General features: G+C 40.7%; 1 protein-coding gene across 2 annotated transcripts in view; it reads left to right on the forward strand.

Annotated features, from left to right (window-relative positions):
• DIAPH2 (diaphanous related formin 2) overlaps positions 1 to 26,358 on the forward strand; it is a 172,223-nt gene that overhangs the window by 51,281 nt on the left and 94,584 nt on the right. For both annotated transcript variants that reach the window (XM_054516303.1, XM_054516304.1), the window contains 5 exons: positions 8,950 to 9,051; positions 10,489 to 10,583; positions 12,364 to 12,465; positions 18,322 to 18,561; positions 23,019 to 23,148. In XM_054516303.1, the coding sequence (XP_054372278.1) occupies positions 8,950 to 9,051; positions 10,489 to 10,583; positions 12,364 to 12,465; positions 18,322 to 18,561; positions 23,019 to 23,148 (669 nt within the window). The remainder of the gene's footprint in view (positions 1 to 8,949; positions 9,052 to 10,488; positions 10,584 to 12,363; positions 12,466 to 18,321; positions 18,562 to 23,018; positions 23,149 to 26,358) is intronic.

Genomic DNA, 26,358 nt, shown 5'->3' on the forward strand with positions numbered 1-26,358 from the left:
GTGGGCTACATTACACTAAAAAGTCAAGCAATTTGGAATTCAATATGTTTATGTGTTTTGCATGCATGTTTATTTAAAACCTTGTTGATAGAGCAATGCTTTAAAAAGGAAGAGAATACTAAAATGTCTGTTTGGGCCATGTGTATTTTACTTAGTGTTTCAATATTTAGTCAGGATTGTTAAATGTCAGATATCACAGTGATAGAAGAAATCAATTTATCACTTCATTTTTATTAACATTTTAGTGTTTTCCATTAAACACCAATATCTAATTAACTTGACTGTGTAAAAGGATTTTTGGATATTGGGATTTTAGCTTCATAATTTGGAAAGTTCCTTTGGAAAATGTGATTCCCATAAGTGTGTTTGTTTGTGAAGGTGAGTTTTTATGGGCATCATCAAGGGGAACAGTGGGTGAACTAATAATTTAAGAGATATCTAGTTATTAGACTTCTCATGGTAATAAAAGAAAATTAGTTTGCTAGAATCTTGGTAAAGTATGACAGCAGTTTAATGACTTTTTTTCCTGAGTCTTGATAACTTTTTTTTTTTTTTTTTTACTTTTGAAAATTGTATGGATAAGAAACTCATCAGAATCTGGGAAATAATTACACCTGTCCTGTCTCTGCTTGGTGGTGCTGGTGCCCTGATGTCAGAGGAAAAAATACAACTGGGCCATGTGGTTGTTGAAATTAGGAATGCTGTTATGGGCAGCATTTTATTGACATAGCAAACATCTCCTCTCCCCCATGAGAAAACTTCTGTGAGAGTTCTGAAGTGCAGGCATGGCTCTGCTGGCTCAGACCCTGACCCCAGGGCTGTGCAGAGCTCAGGATCTGCCCCAGCCCCTGCAGGGACAGCCTGGGCACGGTGGCAGGGGGACAGATGGGGGGCACAGTCCTGAGGCTTCCTCACTTCAATATTCATGGGAAAATGGGAGAGCAGAGGTCATGGAAAAGGCCTCTGGGTTTTATTCCAGCTTCTTACAGCACATCTCCCACGCTGTAAATGGGGCCCACGGAGGATATTTTCAGTTTAGTCCTTGTTTGCCTGCTGTTGTTTGACTTCTAATGTTCATCTGTGTTGCTGTGGCCACTTGTATGTCATGAATTGTTAATATTTGCTTCTACTGTCTCACAGCAAAAGCAGCATCTTCCACAGGCAAAGCCAGTTGTGCAATCAGCTGTGGGTGTGTTTGGGGTTGGGATCAGCTGTGGGTGTGTTTGGGATCAGCTGTGCGTGTATTTAGGATCAGCTGTGGGTGTGTTTGGGATTGGAATCAGCCATGGGTGTGTTTGGGATTGGGATCAGCCATGGGTGGGTTTGGGGTTGGGATCAGCTGTGGGTGGGGTTGGGATCAGCTGTGGGTGTGTTTGGGGTTGGGATCAGCCATGGGTGTGTTTGGGATTGGGATCAGCCATGGGTGGGTTTGGGGTTGGGATCAGCTGTGGGTGTGTTTGGGGTTGGGATCAGCTGTGGGTGTGTTTGGGATTAGGATCAGCTGTGGGTGTGTTTGGGATTGGAATCAGCCATGGGTGTGTTTGGGATCAGCTGTGGGTGTGTTTGGGGTTGGGATCAGCTGTGGGTGTGTTTGGGATTTTCTGTGTGTACATAGGGAAAGGAGTTGTTTTGGTTGTTGGGTTGTTCTTTTTTTGGATTTTTTGTGGCCCAGGCACCCCCTAGATGCTGTTGATAGAAAGCTGAAAGCCATCCCAATGCAGAGTGGGTAATTAAGTTCACTTTAGCTGTACAACTTTGCTGCACAAGTTCTTGCTAGAGATTGACAATTAGACTATTTACAATCATTTTAGGGCAATTTTAACAGTGCAAGGAATCTTTCATGTGAAATTAATAGTAGTCATTAAGTGTGGTGGTCAAATAAAGTAGCAATCAATTATGCAAACAATTAATAAGAGTACAGATCCCCTGTTACATTTTTTTTGGAAAACTAATTTGTAAAACTAAGTTATGATCTTTTTTATTCTTCCACAGAGCATAATTTGTTGGGTTGATGCCACTTCCTTCAGCTTGATTACATTAATTAGGCAAAAAACATACAAGATTGCAAGAGGTTCCATGTTTTTTTCCTCCCTGTTAGTTTTATTTTTTTATCTTGAGAGCTCAGTGTAAGATTTGCTTTTAGATCAATTGCTTGCTTTGTAATAATTCTTTTTTTATTGCTGTACCAGGTATTGAGCTCTTCTGATTGCAGAAAGGACAGAGTGACAGCAGGAGTGCTTAATTAATTTTGCTTCAGGAATTGGTAACTGAGTGATTTTAGGTGAACTGAAAAATGCCAGGTGGCACTGGGAATAAACATGAGATCCCACAGCTGCTGCCTGAATTGACAGGAGGCGTGGCTGACATCTGCTGATGCTCTTGCATTTCTCTCTGGGTATTTGGGGAAACTGTTTTCTGCTTGTCAAAGTTAGAGCCCAAAGGACAGAGTGAAGCTGTGAATGAATTTGGATGCCAAAGCACCTCAATCCCAGTCCCTGCAGTTCATGGATTGTGTCCTGCAGGGTCCAGGACAGTGTGTGCCTTCAGCTGAGAGAGCTGTGGCTCTGCCAGAGCCTCTCCTGTGCATCCTCTGCATTTCTGTGTCCCTGCATGCAGGGCTGGGGAGGGCACTGCTCCCTGGGCACTGCCCTGCTGGGCTTGTCCTGCGCCTTCCTCCTTGTGCCAGCACCAGGGCTCTGCTCCTGCGGGCGACAAGGGACAGGGGAAACGGCTTTGGGTTGCACCAGGGGAGGTTTGGATTGCATCTCAGGAAAAATGTCTTCACAGAAAGGGTTCTCAAGCATCACCTCAAGCTGCTCGGGGAAATGGCATCCTGGAGGTGTCCAAAGCCACCAGGAAATTGCATCCTGGAGGTGTCCAAAGCCACCAGGACGTGGCATCCTGGAGGTGTCCAAAGCCACCAGGACGTGGCATCCTGGAGGTGTCCAAAGCCACCAGGAAATTGCATCCTGGAGGTGTCCAAAGCCACCAGGACGTGGCATCCTGGAGGTGTCCAAAGCCACCAGGACATGGCATCCTGGAGGTGTCCAAAGCCACCTGGATGTGGCATCCTGGAGGTGTCCAAAGCCACCAGGACGTGGCATCCTGGAGGTGTCCAAAGCCACCAGGATGTGACACTCGAGCACGTGGTGCTGAAGGTGGTGGTGCTGCTTGGACTTGAGGATCTTAGAGGGCTTTTCCAGCCTGAGCCATTCCATGAGTCCATGGGCACGTTTGAGGATCAGCAGGATGTTTGTGCAGTTTGGCTTGAGCGCACAAATGTTGTCAGAGTTCGTTGTGGTCCTGCAGCCAGAGCTTGGGCATGGTTCCTCTGCTCTCCCAGATGTTCCTCTGCTCTCCCAGATGTTCCTCTGCTCTTGCAGGTGGCTGGAGGAAGGTCAGGCTGTGCCCCAGCTGAGCTCCCCAGCCCTGGGTCATTCCAGCTGGGAATGCTGTGGGCACACCAAGGGACACTCTCAGGGTGGCTGTATTGCTGAGGGAAAAGAACAGCAGCAATTTTGAGACTTCTTTGTGTTTGACTTCCCTCCTTCTCCCCCTTTATTCAACTTTTATTTCCATTTCTGAGTGCCTCTAGGATAGCACAGGAATGGAGCACTGTCAGTAGCATTCCAAGATGATCCATTCAGCCAGACTCTGAGAAGTTTTATTGTGTTGCAGCAGAATTTGCTGCACTTTTGTGCTACAAATTACTTTCTAATCTTTTGGTGGCATTCCTAGCTCTTTATTTCATTTTTCTATCAAGTCATATCACATCAGGAGTTTTTTAAATTTTTTTTTTTTGGGAGGAGGATAAATTCAATGTAATTATTATTTTCAGCTGCTCAAGTCTTCTCTTGTGTGTTTAGTTCACATCCCTTGCAACTCTATGGACACTTAATTTTTTTCTCCTACACTCCTGTAGTAGCCATAACTCTTGTCTCAGGTAGAGGCAATAACAAAGCAGTTAATTTCTTTTGTATGTTTACTTCTGCTGCCAAATACTGGTAAATGCAATGGGGAAGCCACTTGCCAGATGGAAATAAGATGAAATTACTCGTTCATTTCCCATGACAGTACAAGGATGTTTTTGTTCACTGTGTGAACAGACTTGACAGAAATTGGAGACTTAGGCTCAAGTTAAGGTAAGCTAAAGTTCACCTGAATATCTGCTTTCTCCATGCTGTCATTCAGTGTATTCCTTTTTAGCTCCTTTTAATTTTCATCCTCATCATGTTCATGACTGACAGTTTTTGCTGTTAATTCTTTATTAAAATTATTCATTGATAATTTAAAGAAAGAAGGGAATTTCATATGAACTGGACATTTCAGCTCATAATAAAATGCTTTAACAGCTTCAATATCATTAAATAAAATCATATATATTTCAAAAAAGTAGTCATGGCCACTTCAAATGCTATTCAGTAGCTAACTTAATGAACAGGTGTAAAATGATAATTTTCAAGAATAATATATGCTTCCTTTTTTTTTTACTACAGAAGTACAAAAGTACTGATGGTAGGATTTTTTCCTAATTAAGTCTCTAAAGTATTTCAACCTGTTTATGTATGTTCTTTGCCATGATTACCATTAGCCCTGCTTAATGTATTTTAAGCTTACATAAGGTTTTGTTAAGGTTTGTCTGCCCTGGCTGGGCCTGCAGGGTTTCAAGCAGGGCACTTGCAGTGGGATTAGAGGAGTTCCCAGCTGAAGGCACAGCTGGAGCTGCCCATGCACTGGGAAATGTCAGATCAACAGCAAACAATGCCTTGCAGCTTCTTGCATCAGCTTTTTCCCTCCAACACTGATAAACAAATGTATTATTGCTATCCTAATGGAGCTCTAAATTAGGAAAAAGTAACTTCTGTAGTGCTGGTGTTTACATCTGTGCTTGCTGCTCTCCAGAAGGAATCCGTGTGTGCTGAAGGGCCTGGGCTCTGGCTTTGTCATGGTGGCAGTCCTTCCCTGTGTGGAGGGAGAGAATGTAAGGAAATAAAGATGGTGCAGAAGGCAGTCTCACACCTGAGGAGGTGCAGCTGTACCAATCACCAAAGATTAGGAACAGGCCTGCCCTTAGCAGGCCACAGCTGTGTCCAAAAAGAAGAAGAGTGCTACACAAGAGTGGGGTAGCTGGGTGAGGAGTGTTGGAGTTTGTTGGTTTGTGAAGGCTGTGAAGGGAGATGGAGTTTGTTGGTTTGTGCTGTAAAGGAGAGGGAGTTTGTTGGTTTGTGCTGTGAGGAGAGATGGAGTTTGTTGGTTTGTGCTGTGAAGGGGAGATGGACTTTGTTGGTTTGTGCTGTGAAGGAGAGATGGAGTTTGTTGGTTTGTGCTGTGAGGAGCTGCCCATGAGAAATCACCGAGCAGGTATGGGACTTCTGCAATCAGATGGCAACATCCCTGCCCCTCTTCTGTCTGTCTGAGGTCAGGTACAAAGAAAAGCCCTCCCACAGCCTTGTACAGCTCAAATGGTGTGAGGTAATGGTGCAAGAGCAGCTCAGCACTCCCAGAACACACTCACTGCTCCAGACCTGTTCTTTCAGGGCTCTATTGCTTCATCAGTGGTGGTCGGAGAGCAGCAAGGAACATTCCCCTCTGCTGCACCTTTGGTTTTAAACCCTGACCATTTCTGCCATGGAAACCTGGCTGTGGCAGCACCAGCTCTGGTGCTGGCTGTAAGACTTGCTTTGGAAAGGAGCTGGTTCTGCATGAGGATGTAAGGCAGCACCATTATCAAAGTGCTGTAATGAACAATCACAGCCCTGAACTCCAAGGTCTCTATGAAGTAACACAGCTGCTTCAGCTTCCACATTGATTTTTCATCTTGCTTTTCTGAGCTGCCCTGTGCTGTCTGCTATAAAATCCTTCTTTCATCTCTCCCTTTGGTTCTGTGGCATCAAACCAAGAAGTGTCTTATCTTTGAACAGGCATTTGTGAAAGGAGAGCCTGACGAGGGCTGGGAGGTTGGTCAGCACCGGTGCATTGAGTTCTGGAAAGTATCAAGTCTCTTTTTAATTGAGTTAATTATTTTTCCACGTTCCACAATCCGTGGTTGTGTGACAGTTGAATCACTGCTGAGATGGATTGTGTGAGCAGAGCCTCTGGCAGAAGGGGGATGAGCTTTGGAGAGCTCTCTGATGCCCCATGTCACCTCAACCTTGGCTGAAATGGTGGTGGAGAGATTCTAGCAGCCCTCTCACCTAGAAATTTTACTGTGTCTCTTTCTACCTGTGAATTTGGGCATGGTAAGATTGGTGTTGATGCTGTAGTGTGGCTTTAGTGCAGTCACAAAAGCATCTGGTTCTAGTGTTTCTCTGGTTTTTGTGAATTGGCATGAAGTGAACTTTGAAAGATAGAACTTTTTTGAAAGACCATTTCCTCTGGCCTTTTTCAATTGGAAAAAGATTTACTTTCACCTTAGACATCTGATGTTTGTCAAATGGATGATCTGTAAGTAGTGGTGTTGCAGCCCTTCAGGCCTGAGCAGGCCAGAGTAGCTGTGGTTTGTTGTGAGTGTGTGATGTGCTGTGGTTTAAATGCAGCTCCTGACTTTAGAGCCAGCAGAGTGCACCTGCACACAGGTGAGGAGGGGGGATAAGGGAAGCTCCTCCTGTGCCCTGTACAGGCAGAGTTCCTGTTGTGAGCTCTGCCTCAGCTCACCCTCTGTGTGTCTGTTTATCAAATATTATGTGTTTAAACCTCAACCCGCTTTTCCTTTTTTGATACTGGAGCAGCTGAAAAACTTCATGCCTGTTCTGCATTGGGCTGGTGTAGCACCTTTGCCCTTGGACTCTTGCTCACAAGGGTGTTTGTCACTGGCTCTTTTTGAGAATTGTGTGAGAGTTGAGAATTTATTTTCTTGTGTGAATTACCACCGTAGGAAGAAAGTTTCCTTTCTGTGAGTTGATATTTGGTAACAAAACCATTTATTACTCTTGTTCTGCAGTCTGCAAGCCAAGGAGAGCTGGGTGTGTGTTTTATGCAGGTTTATCTTTGGTGCTCCCAGCTCCTGAGACAAGTCTGGGACCTGTTTGTGGTGTTCAGAGCTTTAAAGACTCCAATCCCTGGAGGTCTGGAGAGCTGAACTCCTGGGCAGATCAGGTTTGCAGGAGGTCACTCCTCTTCTTGTGTCACACAAGAAGGACACAAAAGAACACAAGCTCACCACCGTTCTCAAGGTGAAGGAAAAAAGGGCAGTTTATTTTCTGATTCTAACATTTATAATTTTCCAAAAGTGACAGTGGATTGGAGGATGACAGTGGCACCTCTCCAATGCCACTGGTCGAACCAACAGTCAATCAACTCTCTCCTCTTCCATAAAAGAATGCAAAACAATGATTTATTTACAAAAAGTGTGTGAGAAAGTTCACTACAAGAATGTCAACATCAGAAAAGTTAGAAAATCTTAAAAAACCAGAGTGACATTCTTGTATCACACAAGCCCAGGCTTTCTCTCTGCTGAGACAGAACAAAACCTGGAATGAAGTTTGTTGCCTGCCCATGGGACAGCTCATTTTTAACTCTTGGGTGGTTCTTTTGTTTGTGTTGTTGAGCACCTGGTCTTATTGCCTTGTTTAATTGAGAACAATTAGTGCCAAGGGCCTGGTTACTCACCCAAGTGTCACTTTAGGGTTCTGGAAGGAGCTCATTGCAGCTGGGGGGTGCTGGGCTGGTCTGGGATGGGGCTCACACTGGTACAAGCTCGTGGGAGCTTGCAGGGCAGTGGGAGGCAAGGGGAGAGCAAGGGTGGCTTTGTTGTTGAATCGTTTTTTTGTTCACCTTTCTCTGATTTAGGCTCTTTGGAGGTGGCTGGGGCTGAGGGCACGGCCTGGGACTGGCTCAGGTAGTGCTGGCACCAACATGGCCAAGATAAACTGATAAATTATTCAGGGCTATAAACACAGCAGAATTCCTTTGTGCCAGATGTTTTCCTGGTGGTAATGGGTGTGAGGAGACAAATTCCTGGTCTCTACATTATTTTATATTTTTTTTTTAGTAAAGAGATTGAAACTGAGGTTTTATGTTATTCTTCACACTAAAAATTAGCATTTTTCCTTAGGAAATACCTGTAATTAAACCCAGGATGGCTCATTACAGTGCAACAAAAAATAGTGCTCAGAGAGCAAAACTGTATTCAGTCTGCTTGAAACTTCATCTTAATTTGACTTTCCAGTTTTTCAGTTACTTTTGAATGACTTAAAATATTCATTAAGTTCAATTAATGTTAAGCACATTAAGATTCTATTCCTTCAGTGCCAAATATGTTATGTGATATTTAAAAGGAAATAAATCCTTGTTAATGGGTTTACTTAATGCTTAAGAAAAGTCTGCAAAAATTGACTGTTTTAAATTATGCAAAAAATCAGCTTATATTTGAGGTACTCCAATGCCACATTTTTCCTTGTAATTTAAAGTGCTGAATATAAGACTAGTGAACCTTGCTAATTTAAGAGGAATCACTCTAAAATACACACTGTTTTCTAAGTTTTGCTCTTTACCACTGACAACAGAGGTATGAAAACATGGCTTTGTTCTGTGTGTTAAATATCAAATGATTTATCTTGTTGGTTTTGGATGAAGAACCTACAAATATTATTAATGTTTCAATAGAGGGCACTCATGTGCTTCGAGGTAACACCAAATCCCTGCATTTTTAAAAATGCTTGCAGTGAAATGTAGCTGAACTGAAATTCTATGGGGTTAAAATACATAAATATTATTTGATAGCGCTTGGGAAAATTGTTCATTGTCATATATTTTTATTTCTTGCTCCTTTCAATTTTGGACATTTGCTTTGTTTGTTTGGATATTTTACAGCAGGTGGAGGCAGTGCAGTCACTTTGCCTTGAACTGATTGTAAAAGATGTATTATTATGGCTTGCTAATGGACTTGCTGTTAGCTAAGATGGAACTGTTGTAATAATGAATAGAATTTCATAAATGCCTTCTTTCCAGCCAAAAAGCCTGTGGAAGAATCAGAAGAAAAGAAAGCAGCTCAGTCCAAGAAGAAGATCAAAGAATTAAGAGTTTTGGATGGAAAATCTGCACAAAATTTATGTAAGTGATGTGAAGGGCATTAGGTCAATGTCTAAGCAGCATCTACACCTCAGTGTTCATAAATTGTCTTTTTTTGTTTACAAGTGCAATTGCTTTCTCTAAAATCTGCTAATTTGAACATGAGTCTTAAATTCAGTGGTATTTAAGCACACATTCTGAATTCTCTGTATAACTTGGGAAAAATGAAAAAAAGTAACATGGAAAAATGATGTAATGAGTTCCTGGGGTTTTTGTCAGTTAATTCTCTCAATTAACTGACAAAATTAACTGCTCAGGACTGGAAGTGCCATTCAATGATCACTAATTTGGGCAGAGCACGGGGTGGGGTGGGGTTTAGGGGCCATTCCAGATTGTTCCTCCTGGTCAGAGCAACGCAGAGATGGAGGTTCAAGGGAAGGTAAATTCCCAAATTACCAATTCCCAAATTACCAATTCCCAGGTGGGCTACAGAGGTGCAGGTACTACTGCTACAGCTGGGAACAGAACCAGCCCACTTGGGCCATCCAGCTTGCTTCTTTCTCCCTTAATTTGCAGGGAAATCAATCATTAAGAGTAGCAGAGTCTTGGATTTGAATGTTTGTGGTGTTCAGAAACACCATAAATGTCACTGGTCCAACTGTGCCCATGGCAAATACAGTGTATGAACCCAAATGTGGGCATTGTTTAGTACCACATCCATGAGCAGAAAATGAACTATGATAGAATAGTTTACAACTGATAGGAAACTTCAAATTTTGAAAGCATGGATGCAGGATAATCAGCAACACAGGTTAGGCTGAATATAAAGTGTTTTTTCACAATGCTATGCTGATCCATCTGTTAAGAATTCTTTGTAGTTTACTGAATGGGGCTCTCTTGAGATTTTATAACATTCTGAGATCAAATTGCTTTGAGAGCTCCATCTTTGAAGGGTTTGCATTATGTGTGTTTCTTGTACAAGTTCAGCTACCCTAAAAGTGGTAGAGTTAGGGCTTTTTTCTTACTTTGCCCAGCTCTTCATGACCACTTGGATGTGAAATCTTTTCTAGAATCTCACATAAATATCATTGACCCAATCGTACATGGTTATGGAACCAATAATAATAATAATAATAATAGCTAAAGTTATCTATTATTGGCTGAGTAGTTCTGCCTAAGTAGGAATGCAGATGTCATTCATAAAGATAAAACTTATGGAAAGTAGCATTGCTAGGGAGAAGCTGAGGCTGATTTAAAAGTTAAAATTGTTGTCACAGTTCCATTTCTTAGAAAGGGAATTCATTATAAGTCAAACTGCAGCAGTGTGCCTACCTAGCATTTGTTTGTATGGGAGACTTCTTAACTGTAGAACAATTTAGATGGAGATGTGAGTTTTTTGAGTTGCTAGCAATGGTTTGCCTTTGTATATCAATCTTTTTTTGACCTTTTTGATTCTGATGATGTGTTACTGAATTTCAGCAATATTTTTGGGTTCCTTCCGTTTGCCTTATGAGGAAATAAAAAATATCATTTTAGAGGTGGATGAGGAGAAGCTGAGTGAATCCTTGATCCAGGTATGTGAAAATGCCTCTGCTTTTGGTTATAGCTCATTTTCCACATGAAAGTGGCAGGAAGGAGTAAGAATTCAAGAGTAAGACAGGGCATCAGCTGCAGGGTATCGGTTGTGGTTCCTGTTCCATTGATTTCACTTCTGCTGCTCAGTATGGCCACACGTAGCACTAAAACTGCCTTTCAAAGACCCTCTTAACAGAATAATTCCTTGGGATTCCCCCTCCCCAGAGGAAATCTGTGAGAATTCCAGTGTTTCAGCTTGCAAGAGAAGCTGAAGACGTTTCAGGCTGGTGCATAATGAAGTTTCGGGAGGTTTCTTGTGGGAACTGCTCTGCCTGTCTCTGGTGAGAGATGAAACTCCCTGAACCTTTCAGGATCCTGCTGCAGCTCCAAGCCCATCTGTAAATCTGCTCTCAGGCTGCTTTAGTCTCATTTTGAGCCCCGGATCTCTCAGCTGGAGAGTAGAAAGGATGGAATTCAATTTCTGTGCATCCCTCTCCGAGTCCCTCCCTCCAGGGGAAGAGCAAGAGTGCGCATGGTCCCTCTGAGGAGTGACAGAGCAGCAGGAAGCCATGAAACCCTAAACATCACCAAGATTTAGCACCCCAGTAATGCTGCTGTGGTTTTATTTAACATCATTCACAGATTCCTGCTCCCTCACTGGGCCTGGATTTATCTTTTTATCCTTCCCTGTCTCCTGTTTGCACCTTTGCCCCATTCCCCCAAGTTTTTCTAAATGAATTTCTTCTTCCTCTCTTGGACCTGCAGAATGGTTATGCTGGGAACTCTGGTCTAAACTGAGTTGCCTCAGTATTTGAAAATAGGTGCAAAGCCCTAATTTTATTGAGGACTTGGTTTATTGATCAGAGATGGCAGATCAGATGATTAGGAAACCTTCAGGTTTAGTAAAATCAAAAATCAAAGGGGAGGGACAACCCCAGCTTGGATAGCTGAAGTGCAGAGCAGTTATTGATCACCTCTGCTACAAATGCATTATTGTTTGGATTTCAACTGGTATATATATGAAAATTCTATGTATTAAATGCAATTTGCACTTTAAAAAATGCAATATTTTAATGCATTATTTTGAAATCATATTATGTATTAAATGCAAATCTACACCTTTACTGAGTATTTCTTAAAATAAACTATTATTCAATCATACTGTAAGTATTTTAAATACTTACCACATCTGTATTTTGACACCTTGAGATCATACAATAATTCTCAATTTTCTATTGAAACATGAGTAAGACTGCAAGCAAATTGAACTTTTCCCTGAGTTCTTGTATATTTGCCATCTATAAGATCTGTACCATTTTGGGTTGTTGACCTTTTTTACAAGGTATTTTTAAGTGTACTTTGTGCACAGATACTTTGAATGTCTAATGATTTTAATTTTTTTTTTTTTTTTGCTACTTCTGTCATGTTTTACACAGGCCAGTTATTTCTTGATTGATATTTAATGAGCAAGATGCAACCATTAGGGCAAAAGGAGATTGTAGAGAGACAAAACTCATTGATGCTGTCAGGCCCTGAAAAATGATACTCTAACCTTTTAATGCATTCTTCACATCAGAGACTGCAGCAGAGCAGTTGATGTCTGTATTAAATAATTGCTGCTTTGATTTGATGTTTATATAAAGTTAGAGCTGCGTAAATAAAATAAACGTCCCGTAATTTCCTCGTGCATTTCCATGTTGTGGTATTTTAAGCGTGTTATTTTTAATATCTTAGATAGTTTAATGTAACAAATTTGATATAATGCCTTGTTTGTTTTAGAACCTGGTGAAGAATCTTCCTGAGCAGAAAGAACTCAATGCCTTAGCTGAATTAAAGGATGAATACAATGATCTTGCTGAGCCAGAGCAATTTGGAGTTGTGGTATGTATCAGTGCAAGGAGGAACTGCAGAGTTCCATTTTGGCACATAAAACAAAACAAGTTTAAGGATAAAGATCCTCTTTTAGCATTTTTGCAAGACCTGCAGTAGGAAAAGTTAAGATTTCCTGATGAGTAGTAATCAAGAAATGTCTTTAGTGTGTGTTAGGCCAGCCTGGGCAGGGCTGTGACCAGCCAGGTTGGGAGCAGATCATCCTTAGGGTCATGTCCAATGCGAACCCCTCTGATTCTGGGTGTTTTTCTGGGAGGAATTACAGCGTAGCATTAAAAACAAAAGGCACTCAGGTGCCAGACCAAACCTTTTGTCTGCCTGTCTTGCCATGAATGTTTATTGAACAGCTCTGAAGAACCCTCTGCCTTCAAGCAGATCAATTCCCAGGAGCCCACAGACGACCCAGTTACCCCTTGGCATTGAGAACTCTGATAAATGTGCTTTGCATCCAACCTGTCAGCAGCAGGAAGGGTTGATATATCCATATTGTGTTTGTATGTATGCAGACACATCTGCATTTACACCACACAGCCTTGCAGGAGGGCTCAAGGAGAGGCGTGAATTTATTCTAGAACGGAAACCGTAGCTTGTGTTCTGCTCCTCTCAGCCCTTTAGTCCCTGGGTCTGTTCAGGAGCGGGGCTGCCAGAATGGCTGGGGCCCCTCTGGAAGGAATTCCAGCCTTTTCAGGAATTCCGGCCTTTTCAGGAATTCCAGCCTTTTCAGGAATTCCAGCCTTTTCAGGAATTCCAGCCTTTTCAGGAATTCTTGGTTCCGTGTCTGGGGGTGAGGATGGGACCCGAGTTCTGTGCCAGCCCTTGGGGATCCCTTTCTGCTCCTGGCCTTCCAAAGACCTCAGGAGTCTTTAGGCAAACGAGCTCCTGTTTTCCCTTCCCCTCTCAGCCTAGGAGATTAAAATGATGATGAGAGCCTCTGGAACGTGCTCAGGATTTATCCCCAGCTCCACAGGAGCTACGCTTGCTCTTGCTGGATTTTTAAGGCATTATGTACATTAAAATGCATTAAAACAGAAATAGAGGCCTCTTAGAAGACTTTTTTACTAAAAAGCTCTGATTTGAGCATAATTTGGCTGTAGAAGTGGCTTTTGAGTGCTTTTTTTTTTAAATTATTTTTCAGTTGGGGAAGTAACAGAATATGATTTGTCCTAATGAGATTTTTGGAGAGGATTTAGAAAGTGAAAGAGATCAATGGCTTCTTTTGAAAAACTTTAGCCTATTGATTTCCTTTTAATAAATGGCATAAAGTTCCAAAAATCTTTTATTTCCAAACAAAGATGAGTAATTTTGGTAGAAGTGAGATAGATTAATTAGCCTTACTACAAGCAGTAAAACATTGCCATTTATTGATCAGTAACAATCTAAAAATCTCTATAAATACATATTTCCTGCTTTCTTAGAAGCAATAATAGCATGCATATATATTTAAAATAGAAACATGTGTATTATGTCTTTAGACCAAAACTTATCTATGAATATCTGTATTGTGATATATGCATATATTTTATATTATTTTATATATATGTCTATTTATGGGTATATTCCCCCCTACCTGTCAGACAAAGTGAGAAATTCCTTGGGTTTTGTGCAGGTTTTGTGCACTCCATATCTGGGGTGTGTTGAAGGCAGATGCTCAATGGGAGCAGGCAAGCTGGAGGTGTCAGGACAAAGGAAGCCTCTGATGTTTGGGAATTCGGTTCAGTTTCCTGCTTAAACTCAGCCAAGAAATTGGCAAAATGGTGCAATTTTGACCTTGACTGAAAGGGCTGTGTAGGCATTCCTCTGTTTTACTGCTGTAGATTGCTCAGTGCTTCACCCTCATCTTTTAACTTGGATCCCCTCCTGCCCTGCTCCCTCCTCCTGGCACAAATCCCCTTTACGAGCATCTCCTGCCCTGGCTCAGCTGATATTTCTGGGTCAGGATGCTGCTTTCCGTGCCTGGGCTCCTCCAGGTCACGATTCCTGCTGGGCTGGAGCTGGCCTGGCCTTTTCCTCTATTGAAAAAGGCAGAAAAATCCCATTTATTTCCCAGCAGTCCCAGCGTGGCCACAGTCCCTGTTCCACTGCTTTCTGAGGAAACACTGACTAGAGCAAGTTGAGAGAGTTTCCAAGTATTTAATGCAACGTTAATTAGCAAAAACTGCTTAATCAAACATCTCCAAATGGTGCTGTTTGCCTTATGAAGGAACCAAGTTTCCTGAAGCTTGTTTGCTTATTCAGCTTTGCCATCTGCTTTAATAAAAACCAGTACTTTGCCTTATGGGTCCTGCTTCTGTCTGATTCCTGGAGGCCTCTAACTGCATCACTGGTGCTAAAATGCTGGGTTTGTTCCTGATTGTGATATCCTGGAACAGTCCCTTAAAGTGGAAGAAATGCAGCTGACCCTAAAGTCTTGACTGAAGTTCTTTTTTCCGATGTGTCAAATTAATTTTGGAGTTTTTTCGTTAATAATAATCTTAACCTTGGCTTTAGGAATAGAAGACAGAGTACCTAAAACAATATTTCAAGTGTGTCCCCTTATTTTTATGTAGATTTAGGTGTGTTAATAATTAAGATATGTTAATTGGATAATCACTTTGCCCATCAAATTTAATAAAGGTTGGAATAAGTTGCTTAAAATTTGTGTAGAAAAACCATACTTAGTAAAAGATTAACTTACTTGAAGGAACCGATTAACTTAATATTCAGCTGATATGTAAATGAAAATTAGAGCTGCATTTTCATTTAGATGAATGTTAAAACCAATTATATATTCTAATTGGTTATTGGAACTTTTTGAAGTTATATCCTGGGATCAAAAAAGGCACCACAACTTCCTCTAAAGGAAAGTTTGCATTGATGTTGAAGTAGAGCAAGAAAAACAGAAAAAAAAAATAGAATTTTTAAAAAATAGAAAAAAATTTAAAAATAAAAAAAAAAAAGAAAATTGCTGGATCAGCTGTGTAACATTGACTGAGCTGGGCAGGATGTTACCTGAGTTCTACACCTGCCATGAGCAGTCCTGGCTGGGAGGCAGACAAAGTGAGTTGAGAATTGTACAAGTTTACTACACCTCCCTTGATTTAGAGTCATTCAGTCTTTTAAATTGGATTTATTGGCTGCTTGTTTGGCCTCATTGTAATTTTGTGAGCTGCTGCAGAATTCATCTTCCTAGAATGTTTCCAGGGAAAAAAAGGCAACTTTAATATAACATAGGTAAGAGGCTAAGTTGTCTTAGTAAGTTGACAAATTTTTATTAGAGGAATGTCAGCTTTTTCTTAGGAAGTGAGGCAAATTTAATTGTGCTTTTTGCCTTTCTCCAGTAGCCTTTGATCCTCATTTTAATACAGGGCTTGAGAATTGAATGATGATAATAAAGCATAAAGAACTGAATAAAGGACTTGATTAGGTAGAGAGTTCAGACAAGACCTTTATGAGAGCCCAGAAGGGGAAATAATGACGTGCAGCCCATCTCTGACAGTCAGCTGGAAAAGAAATATCCATTTTCTGGCCTCTTTAACTGCTTGCAGGGGAAGCCAGTGCTTGCTGCTCCATGCACCTGTTGGAATGTTTCATTTCTTTTATATATATATAAACATATATATATTAAATATATATATATATATATATGCATTTGGCACTAATTTTATTTAGAGCCATAAGGAATTGGAGCTTTCCAAGTGAATGTAGGCTTTGCTCCTTGCCTAATTCTGGGAGGTTGCTCCAGATTCAGTGTGTGATCACTCCTTTCTCTGCCACTGAACACATGGATTTAGAAACAGGCCCAAAAAGGGGGAAACTAGGGCAGGGTGGGGCAGGAGGAACTAAAATAGCATTTGTGGCCATCTTCTGCTGATACCTAAAGGACATGATGTGTGTAAAAATGTGCTGGGCTTTAAGGAAACAACCCACATAAAAACAGCTCTTAGGAAATTACCAAGATAGTTCTAAAATATTATGTAGGTCAGGGAATGGAATTAAAACTTGCTGCTGGGTTGGTGGTCAGGAGCTAAGAAATGATCAGGGTTCCATGGCACTACACAGGATTACAGAAGAAAGGACACTTCTCTCAGGTTTAAGGATTATTCTTCACTAATGTTTATGTCACACTCTCCTGTGGGCTTGTACTTTGTTGCACTCTGGTTTTGGGATCTAAAGCTTTCAACAATTTTTTTCTGTGCCATTTTGAGTAAAAACAGCAATTGGAGATTGTTCTACAAAAGTTAAAGCAAATTATGTGATTAATTTTAATTTCCATCTACTGCAGATTAGTGTAAGTAGATCCTTTCAAGGCAGATGTTTTCAGTATGATATTTCTGAAATACAGGATGATTAGAAGAATAATGTTTCAAGACTTTCAATGATTTTGGCTTATAGAGGCTCAGAGAGAAATTTATGACAATGGAGATTTATAAAAAAAGATCACTAGTTCTGCTGAGATGCTTCTTTTCTGATCCTTTCCTTTTCCTTGTTCCAGCCTGATCATAGGAATTGTTTGAGACCATCTGGAGCCTTCATGTTTATGTTCATCTTAGAATGAATTCATTATTATTCAGGCCACTCAAGTCCTTCCTGTGAAAGTTATTGCTGCTGCTTCTGCTAGCTGTTGGGAGATAGCATTGGTAGAAAAATCGTGGTTCCTCAAAGGACCATGGCCAAATTTTGGCCAACAGAAACAGGAAGAAACAGGAGCACATCAAAATCTTCCTGTTTTGCCCGTCAAAATCTGTGATTTGTCACACAGCAAAGCTTTTCTTGCCAAGGGCTTCAGGAACACCCCTGATGGTGAATACATTGGGGAAGAAATCTTTCTGTGTTCTTCTAAGTAAGATGGCCTAGATTTGGAACATGATTTGGAACATAACCATTCTTGCAATTAAATTAAAAAATTTCAAGTGGTTTAACAATGCTCACTACATCTTTTTTCCCTAATTTAAATTTCTCTTGTGAATTATGGTGTGCTAAGTGGGAGGAAATAACTCTGATCACTCGTGCAAAATATGAAAGATATTTTGTGACCTGGGCTGGTGAATTTGGTCTTGGGGATTTAAATTAATGAAATCAGCATTGTAGATTATTTTCAGTATCTGCTGTGTTACAACATCGGGATTGTAGCCTCCTTGTCAGGATTTATAACCTCCCATCTTTTTATCAGAGCAGGAAGGGATGAGTGCTGTGCTGTCTTTTGCCAAGTGCCTGAAACACAGAGGGAGCTGCTGGGATCCTGGGGTGCCTGGAAACACGAGGCAGGCAGTGCAGACACACAGAGAAGCTGCTGGGTTGCTGGTGCTCTGTGACCGTGTGCACAGGGGTCTGAGGATGAGGGAAGAGAGGAGGATCTGACTCCATGGTTCAGAAGGCTGATTTATTATTTTATGATATATATTACATTAAAACTATACTAAAAGAATAGAAGGAAGGATTTCATCAGAAGGCTGGCTAAGAATAGAAAAGAAAGAATGATAACAAAGGCTTGTGTCTGGGACAGAGTCTGAGCCAGCTGGGCTGTGATTGGCCATTCATTAGAAACAACCACATGAGGCCAATCACAGATGCACCTGTTGCATCCCACAGCAGCAGATAACCATTGGTTACATTTTGTTCCTGTTGCATTCCACAGCAGCAGATAACCATTGGTTGCATTTTGTTCCTGTTGCATTCCACAGCAGCAGATAACCATTGGTTGCATTTTGTTCCTGAGGCCTCTCAGCTTCTCAGGAGGAACCATCCTAAGGAAAGGATTTTTCAGAAAAGATGTCTGCGACAGTGCTGCATTCTAACAATTGGAATCTGAACTTTTTGAGCTGTTGATGACTTGAGCTGCCCTGCTAAGTCAGAGTTTGGTGTTTGCAGATGAGCTCGGTGAAGATGCTGCGCGCGCGGCTCAACGGGATCCTGTTCCGGCTGACGTTCGAGGAGCACGTCAACAACATCAAACCCGACATCATGGCCGTCACCCTGGCCTGCGAGGAGCTCAAGAAGAGCGAGAGCTTCAGCAAGCTCCTGGAGCTGGTGCTGTTCCTGGGCAACTACATGAACTCTGGCTCCAGGAACGCTCAGTCCCTGGGCTTCAACATCAGCTTCCTCTGCAAGGTCAGTGCGGGCACCGCGGGCGGCTCCTGAAGCCCAGCACAGGACAAGGGCCCAGAGCTGGGGCAGCAGCACTCAGTGGAATGTGCTGACTGCGCCCTGTGTGACAGCAAACACAGCCAGCATCCCAGCATTCCCATGCTGGTCTCTCTATTTTTTGCTCCTAAGGAATGTATTTCAGCCTTCAAGCTCGTCTAGCAGAATTTGGGAGCCTTTATTTTGCATTTTGTTGTCATAACTCCTTTTATACTTAAATAGTTATAACTATAGTTATAATAACTCCTTTTTCAGACCAGTGACTATCATTTCGTGGACTTTCTGCCCATGATAAGAGATTTTTATTATTTTTTTGAGCCAGCTGTCAGCAAGGTGTCTGTGTACACATTTCTATGTGCAGAATACACACTCTTCATGATGAGGAGTCCTAATGTGATGAATTCACTTTTCAATACAACCAGAGTTTTGTATTGATTTTTTCTTTTTGCTTGTTTCTTGAACAATCTTAAAATTAATTGTCTGTTTACTGGATGCAGTGCTTACATTATGCAGTCTGAAAAAAAGAGGAGAAAATAGGCAAGTATTGATCTGGGATAAATGTTTGGTTTTGGAAAATAAATGATTTTACAACAGAGCTGGTCATTTCATACACAGAGATCTGGTTCTGTTAAAACTTTTATTAAAACATGATAAAGAAAATAAAAGAAAGCACCATTCCAACCTGTCTAGCCTGAGCTAGAAGGCTAATGAATGAGGAGTAATTGCAAATCCTTAAAAACAGATTATCTCTCTGGATGTTATATTGCAGTGTATGATGTTATTGAAGATAGAAATGATCTGTAAACAACCCTTGGCAGAAGGCAGAGAACTTAATTTTGTTCCAATGAGAGACATCAGCATCAGAATTCCTGGGATGGATCAGGACTGGCCAGGGAGAGCAGCTATGCCTGAGCATGGAATGCAGCAGGGAAAGAGCTCAGGCTGAGGGAGGCTGCTGCTGTAATCCACTGGAGTTTGCTGTGTTTGTTTAATATGTCCAGAGGATCCAGCTGCTTTCTGAGCCCCCTCAGGAGCTCCAAAATTCTGCTCTGTGGGAGTGGAACTAAAAGGAAGGAGGTTTGCTTTAGGGATGTGCAGGTACAGCTGCTGGGCCTGTGGGGCTGAATTCCAGTGAGGAGCAGGAGCTCAGTTTCAGTAAAGCTTTTGCAGTGCTCTGGCTGGATCAATGTGTGCTCATCTGTTAAGTGCTGCTATGATGCTTTTTGTTCAAAGTGCAAATAGAACAAGACAAGCTGTTTATCCAGGCTGAGCATTACTGATGAGGGGACATTTATTGTCCAGCAGCCCTTGTTCTGGCAAGGGGGGAAAGATTTCTAGGGTAGGAGAAGGTCTATAATCTCATAAAAATCAATAGAGAGCCTTTTTATAGCTATAATAAAGTGTCACTCCACTGATGGTTCCTACATAAATTTTTCCTTGCATTGGCTGCCACGTTTAACCCTCACACCTGAGAGCTGCATCCAGAAGTACCTGGGAGGGCCCAACCCCATCCTGGCTGTGGGTTATGTGTGATTGGCATGGGTTAAAGATTTACTCTGTCTAGGGGCAGAGTTTTGTTCTGGTGGTGTTTTCCTGGCTCACAGAATTAAACACCTCACTCTGTGCAACTCATGTTTGAGTGGTTGTGCTGTGTTGTGCTCTCTGTCCCTTGGCCTTTAATCCTTCCCCAAGCCATGGATCTCATGGTGTTGACCCTCAAATTGGTGCTTCAGCATTCAGCTGGAGCTGCTTCCTGTAGCCCACACTGTTTTAGCAATTTATTTCATTTATTTTTAAACTGAATGTGTTATTTCCAAATTCCATCTCTCGGGCAAGGCAGGGCCCTAGACTCAAAACCTGTATTTTAAAATTTGAACACCACAGTGTTAAAAATTTATCCTGAATCATAGAATGATAGAATATCCTGAGTTGGAGAGGACCCACGAGGTTCATCAAAGTCCAGCTCCTGGTCTGGTAAGCACAACTTAATAGGCTCTTTTTGCTTTTCATCCACTTGGCTGGAGTGTGTAGAACAGCAGAAATCAGGCCAAGCCATTAGGTTCTTTACAAGCCAAGGAATGTTACATCTATTGGGCAGAATCACTGTAAGTAAGAGGCAGAATGTAAAAAGTATTGCATTTATTGCAGAAGAATTAAAATAATGGGTGTGTTATTGAGTATGAGTGTGTATTGAATTTGAGTGTATATTGAATATGAGTACAGGGTGTGATACAGACACAACCAAGCTGCCACCTGTCCAGCTCCTACCTTTCATTTCTATTTTTATATTTAAATATTATGGGCTAAACTACACTCAAACAGCACCTATCTTGTGTTGCATTATATCAGTGGGCTTAGGACTTGATTTTTAAAGTACAGCTATTGATTCTAAATATCAAGCAGACCTATCTGCATCCATTGTGCTAAAAGCCAAGATGAATATAGGAGAGACTTGTTTGTGATTGGGCCAAAGAATTAATTTCATACATTTGTTCAAGTTCTAAATAAATGTTTATTTAGGTATTTATTTAGATGTTTACCTTTACTTCAAGGTGCTAATGATGACTCTTATTGTGATGTTGCTCTTGGTGGCAAGACATGTTCTTGTGTAATTTGAAAGCAAAATAATTTTGTCCATTTAGAAAAAAAAGTGCTTTATCCACTTGATGATGTCAGAGAGATCAAAGACTGCAAATCCCACTACTGTTGTTCACAGACAAATTGAAATGCAATTTCTTTTTTCCATGCAGATGTTTAGCCAGTAAATCTACCATTTTTTTTCAAGTCAGGAGAACTTCTGTGTGTGTAACACGTGAAAGCCCTTTAACTGCATACCATTACTGAGCATTGTTTAGTCTTTAATCGCTGAATTGGTATGAATTAAATTGCTTTCTTAATTGCCTAAATACCTTATATTTTTAAAAGCCTGTTTTTCCACTGCACTCATTTATTCCTAACAGGGTAATCCTTAAAGCTGAAAGGCCTCTATTAAATTGAACATCGATGGCAAGCCTGTCATGAGGATTATAGAATTAGAACTTCAAGTGATTTAGAGAATGAGAAAACAAATAGGAGATTTTACACAAGCATTTATGTATTCTTCTTAAATAAATCCTTTATTTCATTTCTTGTCTATGTTGTAGCTTACTTCTGTGTGTAAGAACTGTACTAGATGAGTAAAATGCTGTTAAAACAATTCTTTCCAGATGTGTTACTAATTCTCTGTCAAGTGAAGTGTGCTCCTCTCAAACTCTTACATGCACCTACTCTGTCTTGCCTTTGTGGATAAATCTCTGCTCCTGCTGGCTCTTCCATCAGCTCACACATTCCTCCTTCACAGCACAAAAATGGGCAGACTCAGGAGTTTGGTCTTCAGTTTGTTCTCTGAAGTTCGTGATGTTCCTTTGTGCAGACACGTGCACTGTGCCATGGGGTTTGACCATGAGGGTATTTGGAATGTGCCACTGGTCCTGTGTTCTAACAATTAGTTCAGATTTTTATTTTGTTAACTAAAAACCTCATTTCAGCAGTTCATGCGCTCAGGCTAATGAATGTGATAGATTTGTTCAAGTTCTAAACAAATATTTAGGTATTTATTTAGATGTTTACCTTTACTTCAAGGTGCTAATGATGACTCTTATTGTGATGTTGCAGAGAACAGAGATTTATCACTTCTAAGATTACTGATTTCTTTCAGGCCACTAAAAATGCCTCTGCAGTCAAAAGAACAGCAAAAATATGCATTTACCTGTTACTTCCCATTGTGCACAGTTTTCCTGCAGCTTTTCATGAATACAGCTGGCTGCATTGCATTTCCTTCAGCTGCAGTCAGGATTACCTTTGCTGTTTTGTTACTGTGTGTTCTGGGAAGGCAGGGTGCATTTATTTTGTGTATCTCTATAGAATTGGTCTCCGAGTCTTTAGCCCAACGCAGCATGGCTTCGATTTTGCTCCAAGGAAAAATTGTGGATTTACAACAAGGAGTTACTTTAGTTTGACTGGTCAAAATGCAAATTCTGACTGTTAGCATGGTGTCCAGCCATGCAGCATTTCAGGGATTCCTGCAGAGATTTGGCATTGAAGGAATGCTCTAATTTCAGTTCTCTTTAATCTCTGTACACAATTATTTTTTATCTGGGGGATTCTGAACTGGCAATGCTGAAATCTCAGAACTTTATCTCAGATCTTCTTCTCATCAAAATTAATCATTATTTCTTAAAATACATCATAGGGCAGATTCCTTCTAGTCCTACATTATGACAAATTAAAGAAATTCCATTTTTAAAATAATGTGTTTATTTGCAGGCAACCACGTAGGTAACTTTTTGCTAATGAGTTGAAGTCTGCAATATTCACTTTATTGAAATGTTCTAAGAATGTTTTTTTTTTTTTTATTTTTGCTTTCTCCTTTGTTCACATTTTAGATTCGAGATACAAAATCATCAGATCAGAAAACCACCCTGTTGCATTTCCTGGCAGAAATCTGTGAGGAGAATTACAGGGACATCCTGAAATTCCCAGATGAGCTGCAGCACGTTGAGAGTGCAAGCAAAGGTAAGCAGCAGCCCAAGCACCTGAAGGTAGCAGTTGTTTGCTTTGACATGAAATACCTCCAGCATTTCATTTGGGATTGTGGGATTGTGTAACCTGTAAGCATTGATAATCCACGTGGATTCTGCTTTTCTGGTATTTATTGAGCTGAGGAAAAACAGTAATAGAGCAACTCCTCCCCTTCTGTAGTAGGCTGTGAAAATAATACAATTTATAATACGATTAAAATTAAAAAAAATTAAATTGTATTTTAAAAAATTGTATTACAATTTTTAAATTGTATTAAAATAATACAGCTAATAAATTGTATTATGAATTGTATGATGCATTTATTATTAAATTTATTAAATGTATTATCAATTGTATTATAAATTGTATGATGCATTTATTATTAAATTTATTAAATGTATTATCAATTGTATTATAAATTGTATTAATGAATTGTAGTGAGGTGGTTGAAAAAGCACAGCTCAGGAGCTGTGCCAGCAGTGCAGGGATGGTGCTGAGTGTCCCATCCAAACCTCTGGAGAGTGAGCTCTGGGTGTGCAAGGAGCCTTCACACACTGAAGGGCTCCTCATTTCCACACCTGAGAGAGAATAACACATAAGCAGCTATGCTATTTATGTAAATAAATATATATCTTTATACATTAAATACATAAATATAAAAAATTATATATGTCGAGTAGACATACTATAAAATATATATAATAAATATGCATATTTGTTATTTATACAAATAAATAGCATGCTCTGGAAAAATCCCAGGCTGCACATGAATAGATCCAGTTTAGTTGTGCTGCAGAGGCCACAGTTAATGATTATTTTTGGTCAGTCAGCACTGCAGGCTGGGATGTGGTACCTGAGTTCTCACGTGGCACAGGCTGTGCTGCTTGGCACCCTCATTGCTGAGTTTTCTGCTGAAAAACAGAAAGCAGATGGAGATAACACAAACTTTCAATTGCTGCATTTCATCAGGAGATCCATAAATACAAATATGGGTACCTGGGTGAGCACAAGAATATGACGAAAAACAGAGGTGAGGAGGAGTTGGACGCACATTTGCACCAGCCCTGTCCAGGCTTTCTCCTGGACATTTGTGTCTCCTTTCCTCCAGGGCCATCAGCCAAAGTCTCTGCTCAGTGCAGTCATTTGCTGCTGGATGCTTTATTCATTAGGCCTCACTTGCTCTCAGTCTGTGCTCCCGTGTCCCCCAGGACCTGGGCACAGTTCATCCATCAGCCCAGCTTTGCCATGGCTTCACTTCACACTTCTTCACACTTTTGTGTCTCTGTCTTCATCTTTTTTTTTTTTTTTTTTTTCCCTGTATCTCAAACTTTGCATCCACTTTTCCATGGTTTTTTTTTTTTTTCCTGTATAAAACCTGTGTTTTATTTGTGTGGGTTAAATGTGTCCCTGCCTCACTTTGCTGCAGGATGTCTCATTGGCCTGAGTCCCTGCTCTGGGATTTTTGGGGTGTCTGTGCAGGGCTCAGAGATCCTTGTGAGTCCTTTCCAGCTCAGGACATTCTGTGATTCTGTGGACTAACATATTAATTAAGTTATTTATGCAAGTAACAGTTTGGCATCTTATCTAAATTCCAAAAATGTTTTCTCCCACTTGATAATTCTTTTCTCGAGGTGACTTTTCATCTTTTTCTTCCTTTCTTTGTAAAGTCTTCTGGTTTACCAGGCACTTTTGATGATCTTTTATGAATTTTCTTCTGTGGGTGACACTTGACCTTGCAGCTTTGAGATTTTTACAGTTTGATTCCAAGCCTCTGATGTTCTGTAAGTTGACTCGAGGAATTAAACTGGAAGAGTCAGAAAAGTTTAGTTAAGCTGTAGCATCCTAAACACAGAAAGCATGTTAATGGGAGCAAAGCCTCTAATAATTCTGATGCTTAGAATACATATGAAAAAGATTTTATTGCAGCTAAATTTGTTTCATTCTGTAAGATAAAAGTTGCATTTCCTATAAACAGCACTGACTTCTAGCAGAGCATAAATTGCTGTTCATTTTTGATGACCAAAACTTCTCTTCCAGCCCTTCTTTGCTTCCTGGAGCAAGGCAGATTTTTGGCAGAATAAATGGGATTTGTGCAAGTTGCTTCAGCTGCTCCCCATGGTGCTGCTGGGGCTGGGTAATGGCAATGTTCACCTGCTCTGTCACACTCTGTGGGGCTTTTCCTGTGCAGGAATTTGAGGTGCTTTGCACGGAGGAGATTTGCACTCCCTATTTATTGTTTGGTGTTTTATAAACCAGTGGTTTTGGGGATGCACAGTTGGGTTTATTTTTCCTGTGGGGAAGCCTCTTTTGGAATAAATTGGCTGGATATGAGGATGCTGGCATCAGTTATTCATAAAATAGGAAGAAATCTACCAGCAAATTTTATCTCTGCATGAATTTTAAATAAAGAAACACGAGCTGGGCAGGTGAGTGTCATTGCTTGAGATGGATGCTGCTGCACTCCCTTTTAATCTGGAGGCAGCTCTGGGCTCTGCAGAACCTTCCAAGTGCTGCACTTGGCATCTGCAACTTCTTTTCAATCTTGGCTGCAAATTCTCACTTCCATGTCAAGGAAAACAAAAAATATCCTGTTCAGCTTAATTTTCATATAAGAATAAAGAACCAGCATCTGAACAGCTGATTTCTTCTTTTACTTTTTAACAAAGAGCAGATAAAGCATAAAACTGGATTTTAATATGAAAAGGTCAATGGGATTAGATGAACTCCCCAGGCATGTACTAAAATCTTCAATAATCTGATATTAGGTATAATAAAATAGTTGATCTTTTTAAAGATGGAAGATCAACCTGCAGCTTTATGAAAAGTAAAAATAAATTAGGAAACAGTTTTATTCTGGAAAATACAAGCAAAGGTCAAAGTGATTAACTATCAAGAGATCATTGGAAAAGCATTTCTTCTTCCTGGAAGCAGATTGTGAAAGGAAAACCAATCAAAACTCACAAGGCTGTGATGCAGTGCATTGTTTCATGGCAGTGATTTCCTTTTCCCCCTTTCTTTTTTTCCCCCTTTCTTTTTTCCCCCTTTCTTTTTTTTTCCCCTTTCTTTTTTTTCCCCTTTCTTTTTTTCCCCTTTCTTTTTTTTCCTCTTTCTTTCTTTTCCCCTTTCTTTCTTTTCACCTTTCTTTCTTTTCACCTTTCTTTTTTTCCCCCTTTCTTTCTTTTCCCCCTGTCCTTTGGAACCAGG

Source organism: Molothrus ater, chromosome 14, assembly GCF_012460135.2.
Source record: "Molothrus ater isolate BHLD 08-10-18 breed brown headed cowbird chromosome 14, BPBGC_Mater_1.1, whole genome shotgun sequence".
Lineage (NCBI taxonomy): Eukaryota > Metazoa > Chordata > Aves > Passeriformes > Icteridae > Molothrus > Molothrus ater.